At 33.6% G+C, this 21,687-nt stretch overlaps 2 protein-coding genes across 8 annotated transcripts; both read right to left on the bottom strand.

Moving 5' to 3' along the window:
• Positions 1-591: 591 nt before the first annotated feature.
• Positions 592-3,431, bottom strand: LOC100790099 (3-ketoacyl-CoA synthase 11). The gene is made up of 2 exons (XM_014776649.3): positions 3,065-3,431; positions 592-2,353 (listed from the first exon to the last, which is right to left on the bottom strand). The coding sequence occupies exon 2, from the start codon at positions 2,344-2,346 to the stop codon at positions 814-816; it is 1,533 nt and encodes a 510-aa protein (XP_014632135.1). The 5' UTR covers positions 2,347-2,353; positions 3,065-3,431; the 3' UTR covers positions 592-813.
• A 10,732-nt stretch (positions 3,432-14,163) lies between these two features.
• LOC100789568 (uncharacterized) lies at positions 14,164-20,331 on the bottom strand. 7 transcript variants are annotated; one of them, XM_014776645.3, is made up of 8 exons: positions 19,819-20,331; positions 18,636-18,773; positions 18,081-18,149; positions 17,907-17,978; positions 17,371-17,453; positions 17,153-17,284; positions 16,769-16,982; positions 14,165-14,582 (listed from the first exon to the last, which is right to left on the bottom strand). In XM_014776645.3, exons 1-8 carry the CDS (start codon positions 20,227-20,229, stop codon positions 14,463-14,465), a joined length of 1,239 nt encoding a protein of 412 aa, XP_014632131.1. In that variant the 5' UTR covers positions 20,230-20,331; the 3' UTR covers positions 14,165-14,462. The 7 variants fall into 7 exon arrangements, with proteins under 7 accessions (XP_040871998.1, XP_014632131.1, XP_014632133.1 ...); XM_014776648.3 differs by having other exon boundaries at positions 14,187-14,575; XM_014776646.2 differs by lacking the exon at positions 14,165-14,582 and adding an exon at positions 14,601-15,106.
• Positions 20,332-21,687: the final 1,356 nt, after the last annotated feature.

Here is a 21,687-nt window from a genome sequence, read left to right as displayed (position 1 = left end):
TATCGCCAATGGGAGAGGCGAGAGCTTCCTCCACGTCAGTATCGCCATTGCTGATAGCGGGAACCTCTTCACGTGGCGTGTCTCGCCAATGGGACAAGCGACACCTCTCCACGTCAGCTCGTATCGCCAGTGCCAATGGCGAGATCATCCACGTCAGCGCCTGTATCGCCATTGCCTCTAGCGGGTCATGCTTTATCGCCAAAGCTAATGGCGGCTTCCATGCAAAAAGAGACTCCCTGTGCAAATACTTTCAAAATAGACCTTGTTACGTAAATTGTTTATAAATGGAACCCTCTAACGTAAATTTGCCTACCTTTCAATTCCAAAAGAATGTGGAGAAAATAAATGGACCTCAGTTTCAAGGGTGTGTCCTATGGCAACAGCTTAGAATACTAGACTCTGTGTAGCTATTAGTCACTTATAACATTATTATTACATGGAACTAATCTCACCCAATAAACATTTTTTAATTCATATAAATCAAGAATGGAACCCCTGATCATATTCTTAAGAAACAAGGTTATATCACTTATATGTCAACCAAGAAAATACAAATTTTTTCCATTTCAAAATGGGAAAGAATTGTAAATGTATAAGACAAATCTCGAATTGAATTGTAATTACATTTCACTACCACAGAGCAATAGATTGCTGAGATACCCCGGCAGTCCAAAGCTCTTGCACAAGTCGTTGACTAAATTAGACTTAATAACAAACAAAATCTATCACAAACAAGACCTACCCCTCATCCCTTTCCACCACTTCAACAGCTACCACCTAATGCTGACCAAAAAATACTCAAAACTACGTTGTTTAGAGAGGCGAAATCCTTGGAACTTCAACTGGGAACTTGTGGATCTCATCCATCCAAGGGTTCTTCTCCTTCGCAGAGTTGATGGTCCTGAGAGCCTTCCACACTGCACTGTTGCACTTGAATCCGGAACCGAATGCTATCTGCCATGTTCTGTCACCCTTTCTGATCCTCCCTTTGGCTTCTGTGTAAGCCAATTCATACCAAAGAGAACTGCTGGAGGTGTTGCCAAAACGGTAAAGCGTCATCCTTGATGGCTCCATATGCCAAGTGGACAGCTGCAAGTTCTTCTCCAGTTCATCCAACACGGCTCTGCCTCCGGCATGGATGCAAAAGTGCTCAAAAGCTAGCTTGAAGTCTGGAATATAAGGCTTGATCTTCATCTTGAAAAGCTTCTTCCCAACCAATGTGGCGAAGAACAGGAGCTGTTCAGACATTGGAAGGACAAGAGGCCCCAATGTGGTGATGTTGGTTTTCAAAGCATGACCAGCAACTGCCATCAAATCTCTTGACAAAGTAACACCAATCTTGCCACTGGAATCTTCCTCTTGGACAACGCAGCCAAAGCACTTGTCATCAGAACCCTTATTAGTGCGAACGGTGTCAACCAGCTGGTATTTTGATCTCCTCCTATCAGAGCCTTTGTTAGAAAGCAGAATGGCAGCCCCTCCCATACGGAACAAACAATTGGAAACAAGCTTCGATAGGTCATTCCCAGAGTACCAATTCAAAGTGATGTTCTCGGTGCTAACAACCAATGCATAAGAATTGGGGTGGACTTGGAGAAGGTCCTTAGCAAGATCAATTGAAATGAGGCCTGCACTGCATCCCATTCCACCAAGGTTGAGGCTCTTTATGTTCCCTCTAAGCTTATAATGATTGATAATCATTGCCGAAAGTGATGGCGTGGGGCAAAAGAGGCTGCAATTCACAATCAGAATTCCAATGTCCTTAGGTTTCACAGAAGTCTTTGCAAACAGCTCATCTATTGCACCAAACATAACAGCTTCAGCCTCTTTTCTTGCCTCTTTCATTGAGGGGTTGGGAGGATCATTGAGAACAGCCTCAGGAAAGTAAGTGCTTTCCCCAAGGCCAGCCCTCTCAAGAATCTTTCGCTGGAATTCAAGAGTTTCCTCTGTGAAAAAACCACTCTTCCGGGACTGGTCCATGAATATCTTCTTTGAGCATTTGTGAGCTTCTTCCGGCTTGTAACAAGAGAAATTTACAAGGTACACGGGCCGTGGACGAGTCATAATGTATAGGGTGGACAAAAATACAATGAGAGTGGAGCACACAATAACAGATATCAAATTGTATTGTAGATTCTCCCAAATGACATGGAGATCTTCAAGGGAGAAGCTCGAGAGCTGTGCAGCAATGAGCACCACCAGAGGGGAAAGAAAGAGGTACATGCCATGTGTGATGAGGTAATGATAACCAAGCTTCACATACTTCAATTTCACGGACTTCTTGAAATCTGGAAGGTTCCGCAATGGTGGTGGCATCAACGGTGTGTCTGGTTTTGCCTCTGCCATATTTTTCCTGTTCAAAAATTTGATTTGAATACATTTAGCTACATTACATAACTTGATAGTTGATACGATCAAATTGAGCATTTATGCATGGATACAGCTGAAGCAATTTCTTAGCTTACAATCAAGCCCCTGAAATATATAGATATGTTTGGATTGAAGTTTGGAAACTACTTTTGTAAAATTTCAATTTCCAATAACAAATTTCAATACACCCAAAGAAGAACGAAAAAATTGTTGCATCCAGTGCAAAAGTACTTTTGGGCTCTTTCAACTTTAATCCAAAATACACATAATCCTTTTCCGGTAACAACTTTTGCTTGAAAAAATGGTAAAAAAAAATGTTGATTTCTCTAATTTATGATAACATGAGATTGACATGAGCATTTATGTATATAGAAAGAGAGGTGAAACAGTTTTATAACTCAACAACCATATGACACAATAAAGTCCCTGGTTACAATTTCGTTGCTTTCACCAAAGTCAACGAAATTGAAAAGGACAAATACAAAGCTCAAGTTTTCAAAACATCCGTGGATAATTAACTAAGTTTCTTCTATGGCGGACCAAGGCGTAAATCCAGATCTTAATTTCATATCGAAAAATGGGGAACTGTTTTATTAAAAAAAATTAATTCATTTACATCAATAAATCGATATCTCCAAGGTGTCACGAAACCATTTAAAATAAATAAGAAATAGATCAATAAAAAAAAATGTACCTTGAAAGGCCAAAGACACCAGAGAACGCAGCAATGTGGCCCGTGAAACGAAAAGAGACGCAGATTAGAGGGAGAGAGAGTAAAATAGATTTGAAGCAGTGGTTTAAAATGACGAAAGTAAAATAGAGTTAAATTAAATTTGTTGGGTAAGAGAGAGAGAGTGTGGCGAAATGGAAGGAGCCTTTGTTTTTGTTTTTTTTGGCTGATGAAATGGAAGGAGTGTTAGTAACGAAGTTGCATTATAGGATTGTGATCTGATTATAATGTAAAGTATATATAGGGAAAATTAAAAAGAAGGGTGGGAGGGAAGTAAGTTCGAAAGAACGAACATTGAGGCGAAAACGGCATTGAGAAATGAGAACGCGTAGTGATTCATTCGTTTGCATTGCTTTTTTCAAGTGCGGCGCAGTCCAACTTTGACCGTTCTCATCACAGCTGGTCACTGGCGTTACATCCAACGGCTCTTATTGTTTGTCCTGCTGCCTCCACCCTACTGTTCCCGTCTCCTACTACTTCCCCTTCACTATTATTTAGTAGTTTATTTTATGTCACTCAAATATAACATATTAAATTATTAATAATCATTAAAGATCTAGCTGATAAGATAAGGAACGAATTCATATATATAAAAAAAAGCTGATTTGATTTTTGTTTTCAATACGAGCACTAATAATATAAGTATTTTTTATCGGTCTTCTTTAGAACTCTTAACTAGCGGAACCACTTATAGGGGGCAACAGTTTTTATAAATTATCCAATAGGGGTAAATTTCAAAATAATATTCACAAAGGAATAAGTGGTAAGGTACCCTAACACAAGTTGTAAATTAATTCATGATTTTTGTTTGTTTTTTTTTTACTGAAGTCATAAAAAAGAAAATGACTTTTTTTAATTACGTACTTTCAAATTATAAATATTTTAATTTTTTAGTTAGCTATTAGAAATCGTAAATGATTTATGACTTCAAAGTCATAATTTTTTTAAAAATTAATTATTAATAAATTTAAATTAGTTTTAATTTATAATTTTATTTAATATTTTTTATATTTTTATATTATTTTATTTAATATATTTTCTATATTTTATATATTATTTTATTTAATATTTTCAATATTTTTGTTATTAATATTAAAGAATATTATTTGTTTTATAAATTAGAAAAATTATGTAAACAAAAGACTTACTTTAAATAAAAATATTAAAATGTATTACACATATTTTTTAAAAAAGATATTAATTATGAGATGATGTTCCGCAATAAATTCTTCAGAATATACGTCAAAATCTTTCTTTTTGTTACGTTTAATTTAAATAAAATAATATATAAAAATATTAAATAAAACTATAAATTAAAAATAATTTAAATTCGTTAATAATTAATTGTAAAAAAATTTACGACTTTAAAATCGTAAATCAATTATAACTTCTAATAAGTAATTAAAAAATTAAAATATATATAACTTCAAGACTTTACTTTCAAAAAAGTAGTATGATATCCTACTATTTACCCCTTTATGGATATTATTTAAAATTTATCCCATTTGATAATTTAAAAAAATTATTGCCCCTTTTGGTAGTTTTGCCCCCAACTTGTCTAAACTTTTTTCTACCATTTTTTTTTAAAAAAATAAGAAAAAATATTTCTATTAATTTATTTTATATAATTATTTATTTATCATTTTGAAAGTTTAAAATAACATTAATTGGTATATTACCTTTTAAATTCTATTCTTATATTGAGAAAGAGATAAATTAGTTATTTATTTAATTAATAAAGAAGAAAATTATGAAAAGAAAAGAGAAAATAAAGTAAGATTATACCAGAAAATTGATTTTTTTACATGCTAATTGTATTTTCTTAATTTGTCTAAGAAAGAGAAGTAATATAACACGTAGTTAATGTAGAAAAATACATTTTTATTTGATAATATAAATAAATATGTTTGAGATTTGTGACAAAATATAAAACTTTTCTTATTAAATGGTTCTTGTGAAATAAAAAACATTTTTGTTAGTTCTTAATAATAATTTTATTAAACGGTTTCATGATATGTTTAACCGGCTTAATTATTTATTTTTTTACCTTCCCAAGAATAATGAGAAAATATCAGAACCTATTGATATTTCATTTTTTTCCTTAATTTCATCGGAAAGTACAAAAAAATCACCACCCAAAAAGTGATAAAAAATTATAATTTTTGGAGGATTTAACGATCATAAATGATTTAATTTATTTTGAAAGATTTTAATAACCACAAATTATCTAAGTCATTTGTAATCAAATTACTCATACAAGTATCTTAGCTATGTCATATTATCATCCGATGGAATTATAATTATGATTAATAAATATGTTTTATTTTTATAAAAATTAAATTAATATGAAAATTTTTACAAAAATAAAATTAATATTTTTTCAAATTTTACAATAACTTCAAACATATTTTACCCATAAATTTATTTTGATATAAAAGAAATGTGTAATATTAATCTATTTTTAATTTAAATATTCATTTTTTTACTAAATTGTGTTCAGAAGTTTATGCGGCTATTAATTGTTTCTTACACTTATCTGTTATGCTCTTACGTGTTACATGTTTTCTATCTTCTTCTCTCTCTCTTTTATCTATTTATATACTTGATATAATTTATTATTTATTTTATATGCTAATTAGGAGAGACACACAAGTGCCCAAACTCTGGGGACCTGCTAATTCAACCATTAATTTTTGCATTCTCTTTCGCTTTTACTTTGACTTTCTTTGCTTTCGTACCTTCTTTTTCCCTATTCTTTCTCAATGTTTATTCTTACTCTATCCATGTTTTTGTTAAATGTTAGGAAACGAGCCAAATATTATTTAAAGGTCTTTGGCTGAAGTTTTATGAGACTGTTCACGTCTTTTGGCCATATTTTCAGTTTCACATCTCCGAGGGAAAATTCTCCGAGGAGGTTTTGGAAGTTAGAAACTCTATAGACACGATGGGATCGAATGAAAAAAGTCAAATTTATATTACTTTCTTTTTATTCTTTTTTATTTCATGTATCTATAACAATAAAAAAAAGTAGATACTAGTATTAAGAGTTTTTAGTCTTCACTTTTATTGGACCATTATTCCTCATGTATGAAAAAATATGTATGAAATAATTAATGGATTAAATAGAAAAAAAAAGTGTAAAAGTTAAACTGATATAAAGAAAAAGTTGAACAGCATATTAATACCTTTTCTGGAACATAGTCAAATGTAACTGCACCCTATTTTCCTCCCATAACCGCATATCATCATTCCCTCCAAATAACGGCACACTATCTTTCCTCCCACACTTAATTAGTAACAACTCTCACATTTCATCTCACACAACTCCCATTTTTTATCCATCTTCTCTCTCGTAAAATTGGAATTGCATAACATAGTATTGTTATATTTGTTTTTTTTTTTCTTCATCCATTTCTATTTTTATCTAAATGAACTTTGTGATTTCTACCGTTACTTTATTGTATTGGTAAAAATGTTGCCATGCATGTTTAATCTAAGGGATTGATTTTTCAATACAAATGTGTTTTTACGAGCTTTTTTTTATTTTGTTTGTTATTTATTTTTTAAAGCATTTTCACCGTGTGTGAGTACACGATTTTTTGAAGCATTTTTATTTGGTTTTATTATGGTTGGATTAAGCATCGTAGACACTTCAACTTTAATCTTTTTCTTCAACTTTCTCTTTCTCTGTTCTCATAGTTTCATTGGTCTTCTTTCATTAATTCTAACCCAGGTCAATTTTTGTGTTTACATATATAAATGAAACAGTATAGAGAGATTGGATTGAATCGATAAACATCTTAAGATATAATACATTTACCTCTGGGATACCAAATTCTGATATTATACTTCCTCTAATTTTTTCTCTTGCGGTTTGAACCTGTTGATGTATGTTGTAATTCAGTTAGTTAGTTAGTAGTTAGGAGAGAGTTAGTTTGACAGCTATGAAGGTTGTTAAAGTTATATGTACAGTGTATAAATATAATAGTGATCATGAATGAAAACGATGAGTATGAATGAGAATGAGAGTGCAGAAGTTTTAATTCAGAATTCTAAGTTCCCTCTACTTTCTAAATCAATTCTTTCATCTTCTCTTATTCTCTAATATAGAGTGAGTGAGTGCATAGTGTGAGTAGTGTGAGTGTGTGTGAAGAGCTTCTTTGTTCCAACAACTAGTATCCAGAGCAGAAGTTCAAGATCCTTGAATACTGAAATTGAGATGACTTCCTCGAATGGAAATTTTCCAGCATCCATGCCTGTTCTCAAAGGCAAGAACTATGATGATTGGTGTGCTCAGATGAAGATAATCTTTCGATTTTAAGATGTGACAGAAGTGGTGCAAGAAGGGGTTCAAGAACTTGACAGGAACCTAACTGATGCACAAAAGGTGGCTCACCGTGAATTGATGAAAAGAGATGCAAATGAGTTGTTCATTATTCATCAGTGTGTAGATGTAGATAATTTTCAGAAAATTAGATCTGCTGATACTACAAAGAAGGCATGAGATACTCTAGAGAAATCCTATGCAGGGGATAGCAAACTCAAGAAGGTGAAGTTGCAGACCTTGAGAAGGCAGTATGAACTTCTACAAATGAGTGATCAAGAAAGCATTGGTGAGTTCTTTTCTCGAATCTTGGCAATTACAAATCAAATGAATGCTTATGGTGACAAGCAATCAGACTTGGGGATCATTGACAAGGTATTAAGAACCTTGACACCAAGATTCGATCATATAGTGGTGGTAGTTGAGCAAGGCCAGAATCTTGAAGAAATGAAGATTGAAGAACTGCAAGGAATTCTTGAAGCTCAAGAGATGAGGCTCAATGAAAGAAATTCACAAAGATCAGTTGAGCAAGCTATGCAAGCCCAAACAACCAAAGGGAACAACTATGATGGTGGCAAGAATAAAAAGGAAAAGGGAAAGGGAAAAAACAACAAGTGGAAGGGGTCAAGTGAAGGCTCCAGCAGTTCTGGAAATCATAACCAGAATGAAGAAACAGACAAGAAAAGTGGAGGGAATCACAAAGTGGGCAAGAAGAAATTCAACAAGAAAGGGATTCAGTGTTATAACTGTCAGAAATAGGGACATTTTGTAGATGAATGCAGAAATAAAAGGGTTCCAAGAAATGCAGATGAGGCTCAATTGGCATAAGATGATGATTCTGACTCTGATAAAGTGTTGCTAATGGCAACAACAAACTCAAAAGAAGACAATGTTAATCTGTGGTATCTTGACACAGGCTGTTCCAATCACATGACTGGACATAAAGAGTGGTTTGTAAACATTGATGATAAGGTGAAGAGCAAGATCAAGTTTGCAGATAACAGCTCTGTAACTGCAGAAGGCATTGGAAAGGTGATGATTCAAAGGAAGGATGAACAACACTCATTTATCAATGATGTGCTATATGTTCCCAATATGAAGAATAATTTGCTGAGCTTGGGACAGTTGCTAGAAAAGGGCTACTCAATGCAGATGGAGGATAATCAAATGAAGATATTTGACAGCAAGAGGAGGTTGATCCTAAAGGCCTCTTTGTCAAGAAATAGAACATTCAAGATTGGAATTCAGATTGCAGAATTTCAATGCTTGGCTGCTTCCATAAGTGATGAAAGTTGGATGTGGCATCACAAGTTTGGTCATCTAAATTTCAGGAGTTTAAGTGAATTGAAAAGTAAGAAAATGGTTCATGGTCTTCCCCAAATTGAGATACCAAAAAAATTATGTGTTGAGTGTTGTGCGTCAAAGCAACTAAGGAATTCTTTCAAGTTAGAAATTCCAATCAGATCCAAAAGAAAGCTTGAAGTGATCTATTCTGATGTGTGTGGTCCTTTTGAAGTGAAATCCCTAGGAGGTAACAATTACTTTGTGTCATTCATTGATGAATTTACTAGAAAAATATGGATCTATTTCATTAAGTAGAAAAGTGAAGTGTTTAACATTTTTAAGAAGTTTAAGTTGTTGAGTGAAAAGTAAAGAGATAAGGTAATCAAAGTGCTTAGAACAGATGGAGGTGGTGAGTATAACTCACATGAATTTCAAGTATTTTGTGATGAAGAGGGGATAATTCATGAAGTGACATCTCCCTATACACCTCAGCATAATGGTGTTGCTGAGAGAAGAAACAAAACCATTCTGAACATGGCCAGGAGCATGATAAAAGGGAAGGGAATGCCTCATTACTTTTGGGGAGAGACAGCTTCTACTGCTGTGTATATTCTGAACAGGTGTCCCACTAAGAGATTGCAGGGATACGCACCTGAAGAAGCATGGTCAGAAAAGAAGCCTAGTGCGAGTCATTTCAAAATATTTGGTTCACTGTGTTTTAGGCATGTGCCTGAGCAGAACAGAAAGAAACTTGATGACAAGGCTGAACCAATGATACTCATTGGATATCATCCAACTGGTGCCTATAAGCTGTATTATCCTAGAATGAGGAAGGTTGTGATTAGCATAGATGTCTTGATAGATGAAACAAAGGGCTGGAATTGGGAAATAAATGTTGTTGACAATGGTGAAAGAAAGGTGATTGTGAACCTTGAAGACAAACAAAGTGAAGAGGATGTATCATCATGTGGAGAGCAACTCACAAGGTCACAAAGAGAGAGACAAGTACCACAAACACTTAGAGAGTATGAATTGTATCCTGATACAACAATCACGACAGAAGGGGATTTTGTGCACTTTGCTCTACTTGCTGAATCAGAACCAATGAGTCATGATGAAGCCTCACAAAGTTCACATTGGAGAGTAGCTATGGAAGAAGAATTGAGATCAATTGAGAAGAATCAGACTTGGGAGTTAGTACATTTACCTCAAGGAAAAAGACTCATTGATGTGAAGTGGGTCTATAAGACTAAAGTAAAGCCTAATGGAGATGTGTCCAAGTATAAGGCAAGATTAGTAGCAAGGGGATTTCTGCAAAAACATGGCTTGGATTACAATGAGGTTTTTGCTCCAGTTGCAAGACTTGAAACTGTTAGGCTCATTGTGGCAACTGCTTGCAACAGAAATTGGTCTATATATCAACTGGATGTGAAGTCAGCATTTTTGAATGGGCCACTTGAAGAAGAAGTCTATATAACTCAACCACCTGGTTATGTAATTGCGGGACAAGAGGATAAAGTCTAGAAGTTGAATAAGGCATTATATGGCCTCAAGCAGGCTCCTAGAGCCTGGAATATGAAAATTGATAGCTTCCTAATCCAGCAGAATTTCACCAAGTGCACTACTAAGCATGGAGTCTATGTCAGAAACACAAATTCTGGTGGTTTTTGATAATATGTCTCTATGTAGATGATTTGCTAGTGACTGGCAGTAGTAAAGAAGATATAAGAGTGTTCAAAGGAAGAATAATGGATGAATTTGAGATGTCTGATCTTGGTGAACTATCATACTTCCTGGGTATTGAATTTGTTTCTACCAGTAAAGGGATTTTCATGCATCAAAAGAAGTATGCAGAAGACATCCTAAAGAGGTTCAATATGATGGATTGCAATTCTGTTATCACACCAACTGAAACTGGAATTAAGCTGCAAATAGATGGCGATGAGAAAGAAGTTAATCCTACCTTGTACAAGCAAATTGTAGGCTCATTGAGGTACCTATGTAACACCAGACCTGATATTGCCTATTATGTTGTGTTGATAAGCAGGTTTATGGAGAAACCAAAGACACCTCACTTCTTGGCAGCAAAGAGGATTCTGAGGTATGTGAAAGGAACATTGGATCTTGGCATTTTATATCCTTACAGTCAGAAGAATATAGAAGGAGAAGTGTTTGGTTATAGTGATTCAGATTGGTGTGGTGATAAGGATGACAGGAAAAGCATTGCTGGGTATGTTTTCAAATTTGGAACATCACCAATCTCTTGGTGCTCAAAGAAGCAGAGTGTAGTTGCTTTGTCAACATGTGAAGCAGAATATATTGCTGCTGCTATGGCAGCCTGTCAAGCTCTATGGCTGGAAGCTTTAATGGAAGAGCTAAACTTGAGAAATTGCAGTCCTATGAGGTTGTTGATGGATAACAAATCAGCAATTGATTTAGCTAAGCATCCTGTGGCACATGGCAGGAGTAAACATATTGAAACCAAGTTTCATTTCCTGCGTGATCAAGTGAATAAGGAGAAGCTTGAATTAGAGTTTTGCATGTCTGAAGATCAAGTTGCAGACACACTAACTAAGCCATTGAAGTCTATCAAGTTCAATGAATTGAGAGACAAGTTAGGAGTGACATCCTTGACAAATCTGAATTAAGGAGGGATGTTGATGTATGCTGTAATTCAGTTAGTTAGTTAGTAGTTAGGAGGGAGTTAGTTTGACAGCTATGAAGGTTGTTAAAGCTATATGTGCAGTGTATAAATATAGTAGTGATCATGAATGAAAATGATGAGTATGAATGAGAATGAGTGCAGAAGTTTTAATTCAGAATTCTAAGTTCCCTCTACTTTCTAAATCAATTCTTTCATCTTCTCTTATTCTCTAACATAGAGTGAGTGAGTGCATAGTGTGAGTGTGTGTGAAGAGCTTCTTTGTTCCAACAGAACCACCATCCATCTCTCTATGCATCTTATCATTTTGGACTTACCATTCCCAATTTTTTAATTTGGGTTTAAGATATTTTGTTTTACGCAAAAAGGAGAATTTGATTAGTCTTTATCTCATTAATTGGACATTGCAGCAAATTGTGAAAATCTCTTAAGCAAAAACATATCTAAACAATGAAAGAAATCACATTGGAAAAAAATGAAAGGTATGTATCAAGAATGAAAGAAATGATCGATAGTTTTCGAATTCATTTATCAAAGTATTACAAAGGTGGTTTATTTATACAAATATAGAGAATAACCAACTTGAGTAACCAACTTCTAGTAACTCCTAGTAACTAATTTCAATAACTTCTAGTAACTAAGTAATTATCATAACTAAGTAACTATTCACCTAACTTCTAATAACTCCTAGTAACTAACTTCAACCGCTTAATCATGATACCCTCAAGTTGAGGAATAAATGTTAATCATTTCCAACTTGACAATGAATTTACCAAAAATCGAGCTTGGAAGTGTTTTTGTAAAAACATCTGCAACCTGCCTCTAATACCATATAAAGAATGAAAGAAATGAACGATAGTTTTCGAATTCATTCATCAAAGTATTACAAAGGTGGTTTATTTATACAAATATAGAGAATAACCAACTTGAATAATCAACTTTTAGTAACTCCTAGTAACTAACTTCAATAACTTCTAGTAACTAAGTAACTATCATAACTAAGTAACTATTCACCTAATTTCTAATAACTCCTAGTAACTAACTTCAACCGCTTAATCGTGATAGTATGTGTAACTTTGTTTTGTATTTAAAAAAATGATTTTTTTTGTGTATTATGAATTGAACCAAAAGAAAGAAATAGATCATGGTTTGCTAAAGAAGACAAAAAGAAAGTTGAAATTGGAATGATTCATAAAGACAAATATTTGTCACTATATCTTTAATTATTAGTTTAATTAGTTTTTCTTTTTACAATCTATTAAATTTATCTATTATTTATATTTTTCCAAAATCCTGTGTGAGAAGATACAAGAAAATTAAAGTTTTCTCTTTATTGGGTCTACTCTGTTTACCCATTATTTTATCTTAGTTTTAAATTTAATTTAAAATTAAATATTAATAATGTTTCCTTATGTTCAAAGTCGAATTTAAGAAATCTTAATTTTTTTTAACTTGGATGAATATTTGTAACGATTGTAGGACAAAAAAATTCTACATATTTTTTATATCAATAATAATAATAACAATAATAAATAATAATGTTTTTAGCACTATCAATAATATTTTAGAAGTGATGCTTGCATCAAATTCAATATGAACTAATATTTATCTATAACATAAAAACTGGAAGCAAAACATGGTACACAAATAAGCAAAATATTAATTCAAGAAAAATTAATAAAACTTTAACACAATAAAAATGTGATCGCGCAATAAAAATGCAAACAAAGTTTTAAAGTAAATAATAAAATTAATATACAATTCAATACATAATAGATAAATTAAAAAAATATATTAATTTTAGCATATAAAAATTCAATAACAAAATAGAAATACGAATATACAGATATGGCAAAACCTGTATTTTTGCTAGTAACTATAACACTCTTGGCTACGGTTGTTTTTCATTAAAACTCTAGAGACACGAGGGAGCGAATGAACTTGACTCAAATTTCATTGAAATTTGGTTATTTTTCTTATATATATATATATATATATATATATATTGTGATTCTTTTCCTAATTTAATTTTATTCTTGTGTTTTCCGCTTCTATCTTTGTACTCTGTTTGTTTAGTTTCTATAAATTTAGAAATCTATAATTTGCACGACAATTGAAAAATTTAACATGTTAGAATTGGGTTAATTTATCATAGCTTTGTATATATCTTAATAATAGAACATGTGATTTATGAGTTCTTAGAAATCTTGTTTTCATTGCTTACCCGTGTTACACATTACCTAAGGGATAGAAATACAAATTTAGGTAAAGGTTCTGCACTAAGAAATTAGGTTAAATCTATTTTCATTGATTTAAACTACATTTGCAAAGATTAGATTATATTAGTAATCGAAAAAAATTAGATTACATTAATGAGTTCTTAGAAATCTTGTTTCCACTTCTTGTTAGACTTTACCTAAGTGATAGAAATACAGATTTAGATAGAGGTTCTGCACTAAGAAATTAGGCTAAATCTATTTTCATTGATTGAAACTGCAATTGCAAATATTAGATTATATTAAATTGAACTGTTACTTTTAGGATAAGAGTAAGAAGATTTATACCCCAATTGCCTTTAGAAATTAGAATATCGTATTCTCTAGTTGTTGTGATTGATTCTTTTATTTTCATTGCTCAGTACCCATTCTTTGATTACTCAAATAATCTAATTTGTTATTAGTTGATAATTTGCTGAATTCTTTGTTAGATTGACACTACTCATTATGATAGAGGGTGTTGTCTTGAATTCAAGACCAAGACTACCTCCAAGAAAAAAAAGCAAGAGATTTACAAGAGTACAAAAATAAGATTTTTTTCTTCTTCCTTTATTCATGGCTTTATGTGCTTTTAAAGACAAATACTGCAAGTTATGGACAGTTTTAGAAACTCCTATACAAGGACATGTGGCAGCCTAATATTTCCTAGTAATACTATTACAAACTGCTAAGCATGCACAGCATGCATGTCTAACACGAAACTCCTATATAAGGACATATAAAAGGACATGTGACAGCCTAATATTTCCTAACAATGCTATTACAAGCTGCTAAGCACATACAACATGCATGATTAACGGTATTTGGCAGTTTCTTCTATGTAGTCCAGTAGGTATGTGGGTCTTTGCACGTTCCTTTTGGGTCATGCTTGTTGCGGTTGCTGCGGTATTCTATCACATTACTATCCTGACACGATCCATGTGCACTTCCTGTGGTCTTGAATAGGTAAGATAATTCGAATTTAAAAGTAGTTATCATAACGCTGCACCTTTCTTTTGTTGAATTATGCCATACATAAATTGCAGGAGCATAAAGAATAAATATAACTGCGTACTGTAAACTTAATGTTCTTTTACAACTCGATGAATAGCAGCTAATAAACATGTACCTTAATCACTAACTTTCTACTTTCAATGTTGTAGTCTATAGCCTATTTTTGGTTCCAAACATCCCTCCTTGATAAGAGAATTTCTAACCATATCTTTCATATACAGCCAAAGATATGTTCGAAAAATAGTGTCAAGTGATGATAAAAAGTAGCTACGGTTACTGCATTGATGCTAATCCAAGGAAAAGTCATCTAGCCATATGAGCACTTCATTCCTCTTCCATGTCATGAACCACAAAACAAATGAAGCAATTGTCACTAGCTAAGCAGACGAACATCAAATTAAGGTAACAACTTTCCAAAGGAAAAAATAGATCATCGTTGAACATGGAGTAATTCTACAATAGAAGACCTACATGCAGGTACAGTATACAAGTACTTAGAAAAGAAAAAGTTGAAACCCATATCTCCAGTAGGGAAAATAATAATTTGACAAAATGAAATTCATTGGATGCATTAAACTAAGAAAATAGATGGGAATAGAAGCAGACCGCAGACTAATATATGTTAAGAATCAGGCGTATAGCAGAAAAACAAAACCTTAATGGAGACTCAATTTCACCATGACATGCATAGCAAAGCTTAATTATGGTGATACCCTCCAAGAAACAATTAGTTTCAATTTGTTTTCTAGTACAACCAATTCTGATGTTATATACAAATTTATGAGAAAGTTGTTTAGTTGCAGAACGACAAGTGGAAGCAAAAGCAGCTTTTGCAAATTAACATATAAAATCCCTCTGTAATTACTTTTATAAAATGATTTGCCATATTTATGGAAAGAATCTAGATAAATCTATTCTTTTTATTGCACATTTAAGATGAATCAATGACTTTGTTTATTATATTTGGCCTTTAATAGCATATTTGAATTAATTAATTGAGAATTTGGTGAAAGAAGTTCAGTAGATCAAATGAACTGCAGATTGTTGCTGATTCTGACCTTGCTTCAGCAAAATGGGTATAACTTGAGTTACACAAATGCAATCAAGGTGATTCTAACAATGTTGGAAAGCTAAAACAGAGTTCTACCATTTTCATTTTTAGGCAAAAAGCTAATTGCATTATTTGGTTTTCATAAAATAACATCAAAGAGCACACTCATGCTCTTTTTCTAGTAACTGACAGTCTGACACAGCCGGTGTGATCAGATGTCCAAGGTATGTGTGTGTATCCTTAGCATCAGTCTGTCTCATCTCATTAAAGTAGAAGAAGAAATCCCCAAGGCTTAATAAAAGACCTATGACCTATCATACCCTTATTTGGACAGACACTGGCTAGATAATAGACTTGCCTAGGGGATGGTAAAGGGAAACAAAAGTATAAATAGACATCAAGAGGCACATAATAAGGGATTTTGAGAGAGATCCATCTTGAATCTCTTGATCTACCTCATGAAGTGTGAGATTACTTGATGGAAAAGGATTAGGCAGTTAAGCACTTTCCTGCCCAATGACAAAGGAAAGAGTGGGGATAATGTAGAGCACTTCTGGCTATCTCCCATGTCAAGGTTCAAGTAGGATTGAAAGAATAGCATTGAAATGAAACCAAATTCTCATTAGTGGTTTGTCTTATCCTGATTTTATTGTTTCAATCTCATCTATTTACAAATATAAGTTTAAGATTTTATTTTATTTTTGTACATTTTAATCTCTTATCTAAAACACCCTCAAATTATCTATTGCTTAGTCGGATTGCATCAAGGAATGACATGCTCCATTGAGATAGATTATACAATCAATATTTAATAGGATATAAACTTGATTAGTCACACTTCGAGTTCTTGGCTTGATGCTGGGGAAATATTGAGAATACACCAAGAACACAAGGTAACTCCCAAAAATAGGGCTCATTCTCTTTTCTTCTATGTTACTATTCTCGAACCTAATCTCTATAACTAAATAATTCATCCAAAGCATACATCAGGTATCTACACTGGGAATTAGTTACAGTAGAGCAAGCACTGCACATATTAGAAATCAACTGACACATTCAAGCAGGTTTTGTAGCATACCATTATAAAGGTCCATGTTCGACCTGGATCATTGTACCGTGCAAGCAAACAACCAGATTGAGGCTTAAGACCATCTTTAATGATATTGGCACGCAGGGTTTTCTCCTTTTCACGAACAGTATCCTCTGTGGGCTTTCCACTAAACTTCATTACTGCAGCAATGCCTCCTTCAACCTTTCTCAAGCGAACTGTTTCTTGATTAGGATTTGGTAAACTGGTCAACATTAAAACAGTAAGCACAAACCTTTAAATTCAACTAAAGATATTACACTTTTTTATGTTTATTACTTTCTACAAAACTGCATTTCTTTATAAAGCTAAGGCATGCATCTCTTAGCACAAAATTTATCCAAATTTCAAAACAAGCAAAACTCAGTAGCATACCTTTCTGTTTCTTTGTCTAATGGAAGAACTATTTGGATTGACACTTTGGACAGGTCAGCATCATTGGTTTCCGTGAATACAGGAGTAGTCATTGGTATCTTCTCTGTTGTGGAATTCTTTCCAAATATATATCTGTGTAAGGGGATAATTAACATTAAGCATTATCTAAGGCTAGATCTAAGAACAAATGGAAGCTTCATTTGATTGTTATATCTTACCCAGCAACATCATTGAAGCCAGTAGACCCAGATAGCTTGTCTCCATTTGTTTCTACTACTATGAATGGATTGTACTGTCTAACCTGTTTTATCATTCAAAATGGGGAAAAAAAATTCATCCGATAGATAAAAATTGTGAAAATTCAATCTAGTACTCAGACATATACTAATCTTTATTTTTGCCACTTGAAATTTTTGTGGTGGTTGATGAAATAAAGAACCATCTCTTAGTGCATTAATGTTTGCTATGCAGTAGTACGATGCGGTGTTGTTGTAGATCACAAATGGTGATTTTTTATGTTATGATTTAAACAGAATTAATGTGATCCTTTAAACAAAATGGCCCATTATTTTATCATGGAACAGACTGCTACATCAGAAATGACAGAAAATATACTACTTCCATTCCTATTTATAAGAAACATGTTATATTGTATTTTACACTATAACTTGTTTCTTATAAATAGGAGCGGAGGTAGTATTAAACTATCAGTATCAATGCGAGAACAACTACATTGATGAATGACAAGACTGACCTCATAATTTTCCGTCCTTTTCAATATTTGATATTTGGGTGATTCCAATTCTGGTGTCTTATAAATCCTCAACTGCAAAGTGCCAAGGCTTCCTAGTTAGAATAACTTTCAGGAGACTTTGAGATAAAGAACATCCTAGGCATACATCCAACTATTGTGAAACAGAAGGGCTACCTGTTTGATTACATCCAACAAACCTTCAAAAGAAAAATACTCATTTTTCTCTATTGAATCCCAAAAGTCCTGGAAAATTGAAAAATAAAAGGTTTTCAGAATTGAAAAAGGAGAGAAAAGCTTAAACTTCAGAAATGGAGTTTTTGATATTAACTAACTCAACTGAAAAGTAGTTACATGTCTAGTATTTATACTAGAGCTTAGATCAGCTGTCATAACTAACAAACCAACTGTCAATTAACCTAAGGCTAGTTGAGTTAACTAACATAACTGAAAAAGGAGTAGTTCTACTCTTCTACTCTAATAAAAAATAAGAAGTTCATTGCCAATTTGAAAGTGGTAATATCTCTCCATTTTAAAAAATAAGATGCAGTTTAAGCACTGTTAAGTATTGTTTTTCAATTAAAATTAGAGTTTCATTTAAACCTTTATAAAGCACTTACCAAGGTGAAAAATATTTGGAAATAGCATCAAATGCACCAAACATGTAAATATTGTCCTTTAAAAACTCATCATTTGATAGCATAGCACAACTACTAGATAGTTGTAACTTACCACGTGGCTACAGAACTTGCCATTTTCTGGGTTAATGCCCATAACGGAAGTTCCTGTAAAGATCAGTTCCGGTTTCCAAGGAAGTAGCACCAATTTCATAACCATGGTCCACCGTGTAGTTATCTCATACGGTCCTGTCTATAACAATTCCATTAGTCCAATTGAACAAATAACATGGTAAAATATATTTTTGATCCTATACTTTCTCAATAAAAAATGATATTAGTATCTGTTATGGTGTTGATCACTAGAAGGTGAGAGAGAGAGTTGTTAAAAATGAATCCGAGTCCTCCTATTTTGTGTATAGTTATAATATTTATAGACTGTTGGAGGCCTTTAGCGGGAAAGTTAGTTATGCCACGGGTCATCTATTATTTGTGTTTCATAGCCTACGTTGGTGATTTCATATGTGCCGGTTTCTTTACATAGCCGACTTAAGAGTGTAGAAGAATGTCTTCCTCATAGGCCCCCAAGTCAGTGTTGTTTTGTAGAATTAATGCCGACTAGTGTAGGTTATTTTACAAATAAGTATCATGGTACATGGGATGTAATCTGTTATGGGAAAAACATTTGCTTCTACACTCTTAAGTTGACATTACTTCTACAAAACAACACTGACGTGGGGGCTGTGGGGAAAACATTCGCTTCTACACTCTTTAGTTAACATTACTTCTACAAAGCAACACCAGACTTGGGAGCTACTTTACCCGTTGTTAGTTATATTAGGCCAGACACAGGTAAAGGTATGGCGACGTATTTAAAGAAACCTGCGCATATGAAGTCACCAATATAGGCTATGAAACGCAAATAATAGATGACCCATGGCATAACTAACGTTTTCCGCCAAAGGCCAGTCTATAAATAGAGGGACTCTGATTCTTTTTTAACAACTCTCTCTTAGAATTCTCTCCCTCGACTACACTCTCCACGTTCTAGTGATCAACAGAATAACAGTATTATTACTTTAATTTTGATTAATTTGATCCGGAACTTTTAAAAACAGTGGTTTCCATCCCTCATTAAAGATAGCGAAAACCATTACTATTTGTAAAGTTGAATAACCAAATTGATCAAAATTGAAATTCAGCAACTAAAATCAAATTTCAATTTTCAACTAAAGTAGAAGTACAGGAACATATTTTAATATACACAGAAAAAAAAAAAAATTAGTTTTGAAACGGACCGGTTTGACCCAATGCAACTGAAATTGGGGCCTGAAGAGATTTTTTAGAAGTGCAATGTTGAAGAGGTAGCCACTCAAAGTGTCGTGTTTGGTGATTGGGTCTCGAAAGAAGACGCGTTCGTCGTAGGCCGTTTGATCGATACCTTGATCGTCGAAGAGGTGGGTTAGATCGTCGTAGAGAAAGCCCACGAGTTGCTGCATGTTGAACGTTGATTTTGGTGGGCTTTGCTCCACTAGGCTCAATTGAATGGCCCACTTGGAGCGGTTGTTGGTTTTGAGGGTCAGTTTTCTGGGCTTGGGAGGAGGTGGGAGGTGCCGCCGGAGGTTAACGGCGGCGCTTGGTGGCCGGGAACTGACGCACGCTGTGGGGAACGGCCGTGCAGTTTGGTGGGAGAGGTTGGACGTTGCCATGGGGATGGAATCTGAAGAGAGAGAATCATAGCCACATACCAGATAATTGGAGGAACAAATGGTCCAAACTAGTCCACATGGGCATGGGAGTCTGAGAATTCACACCACGAATTTTGCCACTTTTAAAAATTGAATATTGCTGTTTTTAATTTTTATTTTATTTTATTTTTCTCGCTTAAATAACTTTTTACTCCTAAAGAGATTTTTGGTTTTAGTTCTTGTTATTCATTTTTACTTATGTCCGTATTGTTTTTTTTAAATTGTCCTTGTTAATCTATTCCATAAAGTGTAAGGGTGATAATGTCATTATATATCACACCATCATGATAAAATTAATGGGAACTAAAATAAAAAAGTGACATATTTATCAAGACTAAAACAAAAAATGTGAGTTATTTGTAAGGATTAAAGTAAAAAAAAAAAAAAAAACAAACATCTAAGTGGAAAAAGGATTCACATCGAGGAACAAAGTATAGATTTTTTTCACTAACTAGTCTGTCCTTTAATCATGCAACTTCTGACTACTGACAATGAAATGTGCAACTCACCATCAAGTGAGATGTAATGAACACACACTTAAATGATTGCTTTTTAAAGATGAGATAAGTGTTTGATTAGTATGATTACATGTTATTAGATATGAGGCATCCAAGAAACAGCCCTTACTCATGCCAAATGGAAATATATAAGGAAGGAGCCACAATTTTTCCCCTTATTTTGGCTTCAACATATAGTTGTTGTTGCTACACTATGGAGCTCAACAACTAGCTCGTGTAGCAACCACTTCTAGTGCACAACCAAGACTTTGATTTTTGGATTTGAAGATATAACTACGATAAGGAAAATCACAATACCACAACCATAGAAATTGAGGCTGTGAAGTTGAAATTTTGAAGTTGAAACTTCAACTTAAGAACTTCAACTTTTGTTGTTGTTGTATCATTATTTTCCTTATCTTTGTTTTCATATCTTCTAACTCAATAATTTAAGTCATGGTTGTGTATTCAAAATTGTTGTTACACTAGCTACTTGTGGAGCCCCTTAGTGCAACAACAACAAATATGACAAAGCCAAAATTTGAAAAAAATGGTGGCTTCGTCCTTATACCCTTTCCGTTTGGCATGAATGAGGCTTGTTCCCTCAATGTCTCATATCTCAAACATGTAATCATACAAATCAAACACATATACTATTCTTAACAAATAGTCAATCTAGTGTGCATGTGCAAGACATCTCACTTGATGGAGAGCTACACATTTCTTTCCGGTACCTAGTAGTTGCCACGGTAAAAGGACTAGAAGTCAGTGGACAAAATCAATAGTTGGTTATTCGACAAGAAACATTTTCACTTAGCAACCAATCGAAATAGTTTAGCCATGGTGGGTGCTAACACGACAGGGGAAGTACGCAAGAAAAATAATTTAGAGGGACGCCCTATTGCGTGCATGGATATCTTTG

This window comes from Glycine max, chromosome 6, assembly GCF_000004515.6.
Source record: "Glycine max cultivar Williams 82 chromosome 6, Glycine_max_v4.0, whole genome shotgun sequence".
Classification (NCBI taxonomy): domain Eukaryota; kingdom Viridiplantae; phylum Streptophyta; class Magnoliopsida; order Fabales; family Fabaceae; genus Glycine; species Glycine max.
This window is presented reverse-complemented; position numbering and strand designations above follow the sequence as displayed.

Bases quoted from the DNA above. Each gene is read 5' to 3' on its own strand.
- LOC100790099 (XM_014776649.3), bottom strand. From the start codon at position 2,346: ATGGCAGAGGCAAAACCAGACACACCGTTGATGCCACCACCATTGCGG.
- LOC100789568 (XM_014776645.3), bottom strand. From the start codon at position 20,229: ATGGCAACGTCCAACCTCTCCCACCAAACTGCACGGCCGTTCCCCACA. The intron at 17,285-17,370 runs GTAAGATATAAC...CCCCTTACACAG, and splicing joins GGCTTCAATGATGTTGCTGG to ATATATATTTGGAAAGAATT. The intron at 16,983-17,152 runs GTATGCTACTGA...AATGTTGACCAG, and splicing joins TTAGACAAAGAAACAGAAAG to TTTACCAAATCCTAATCAAG.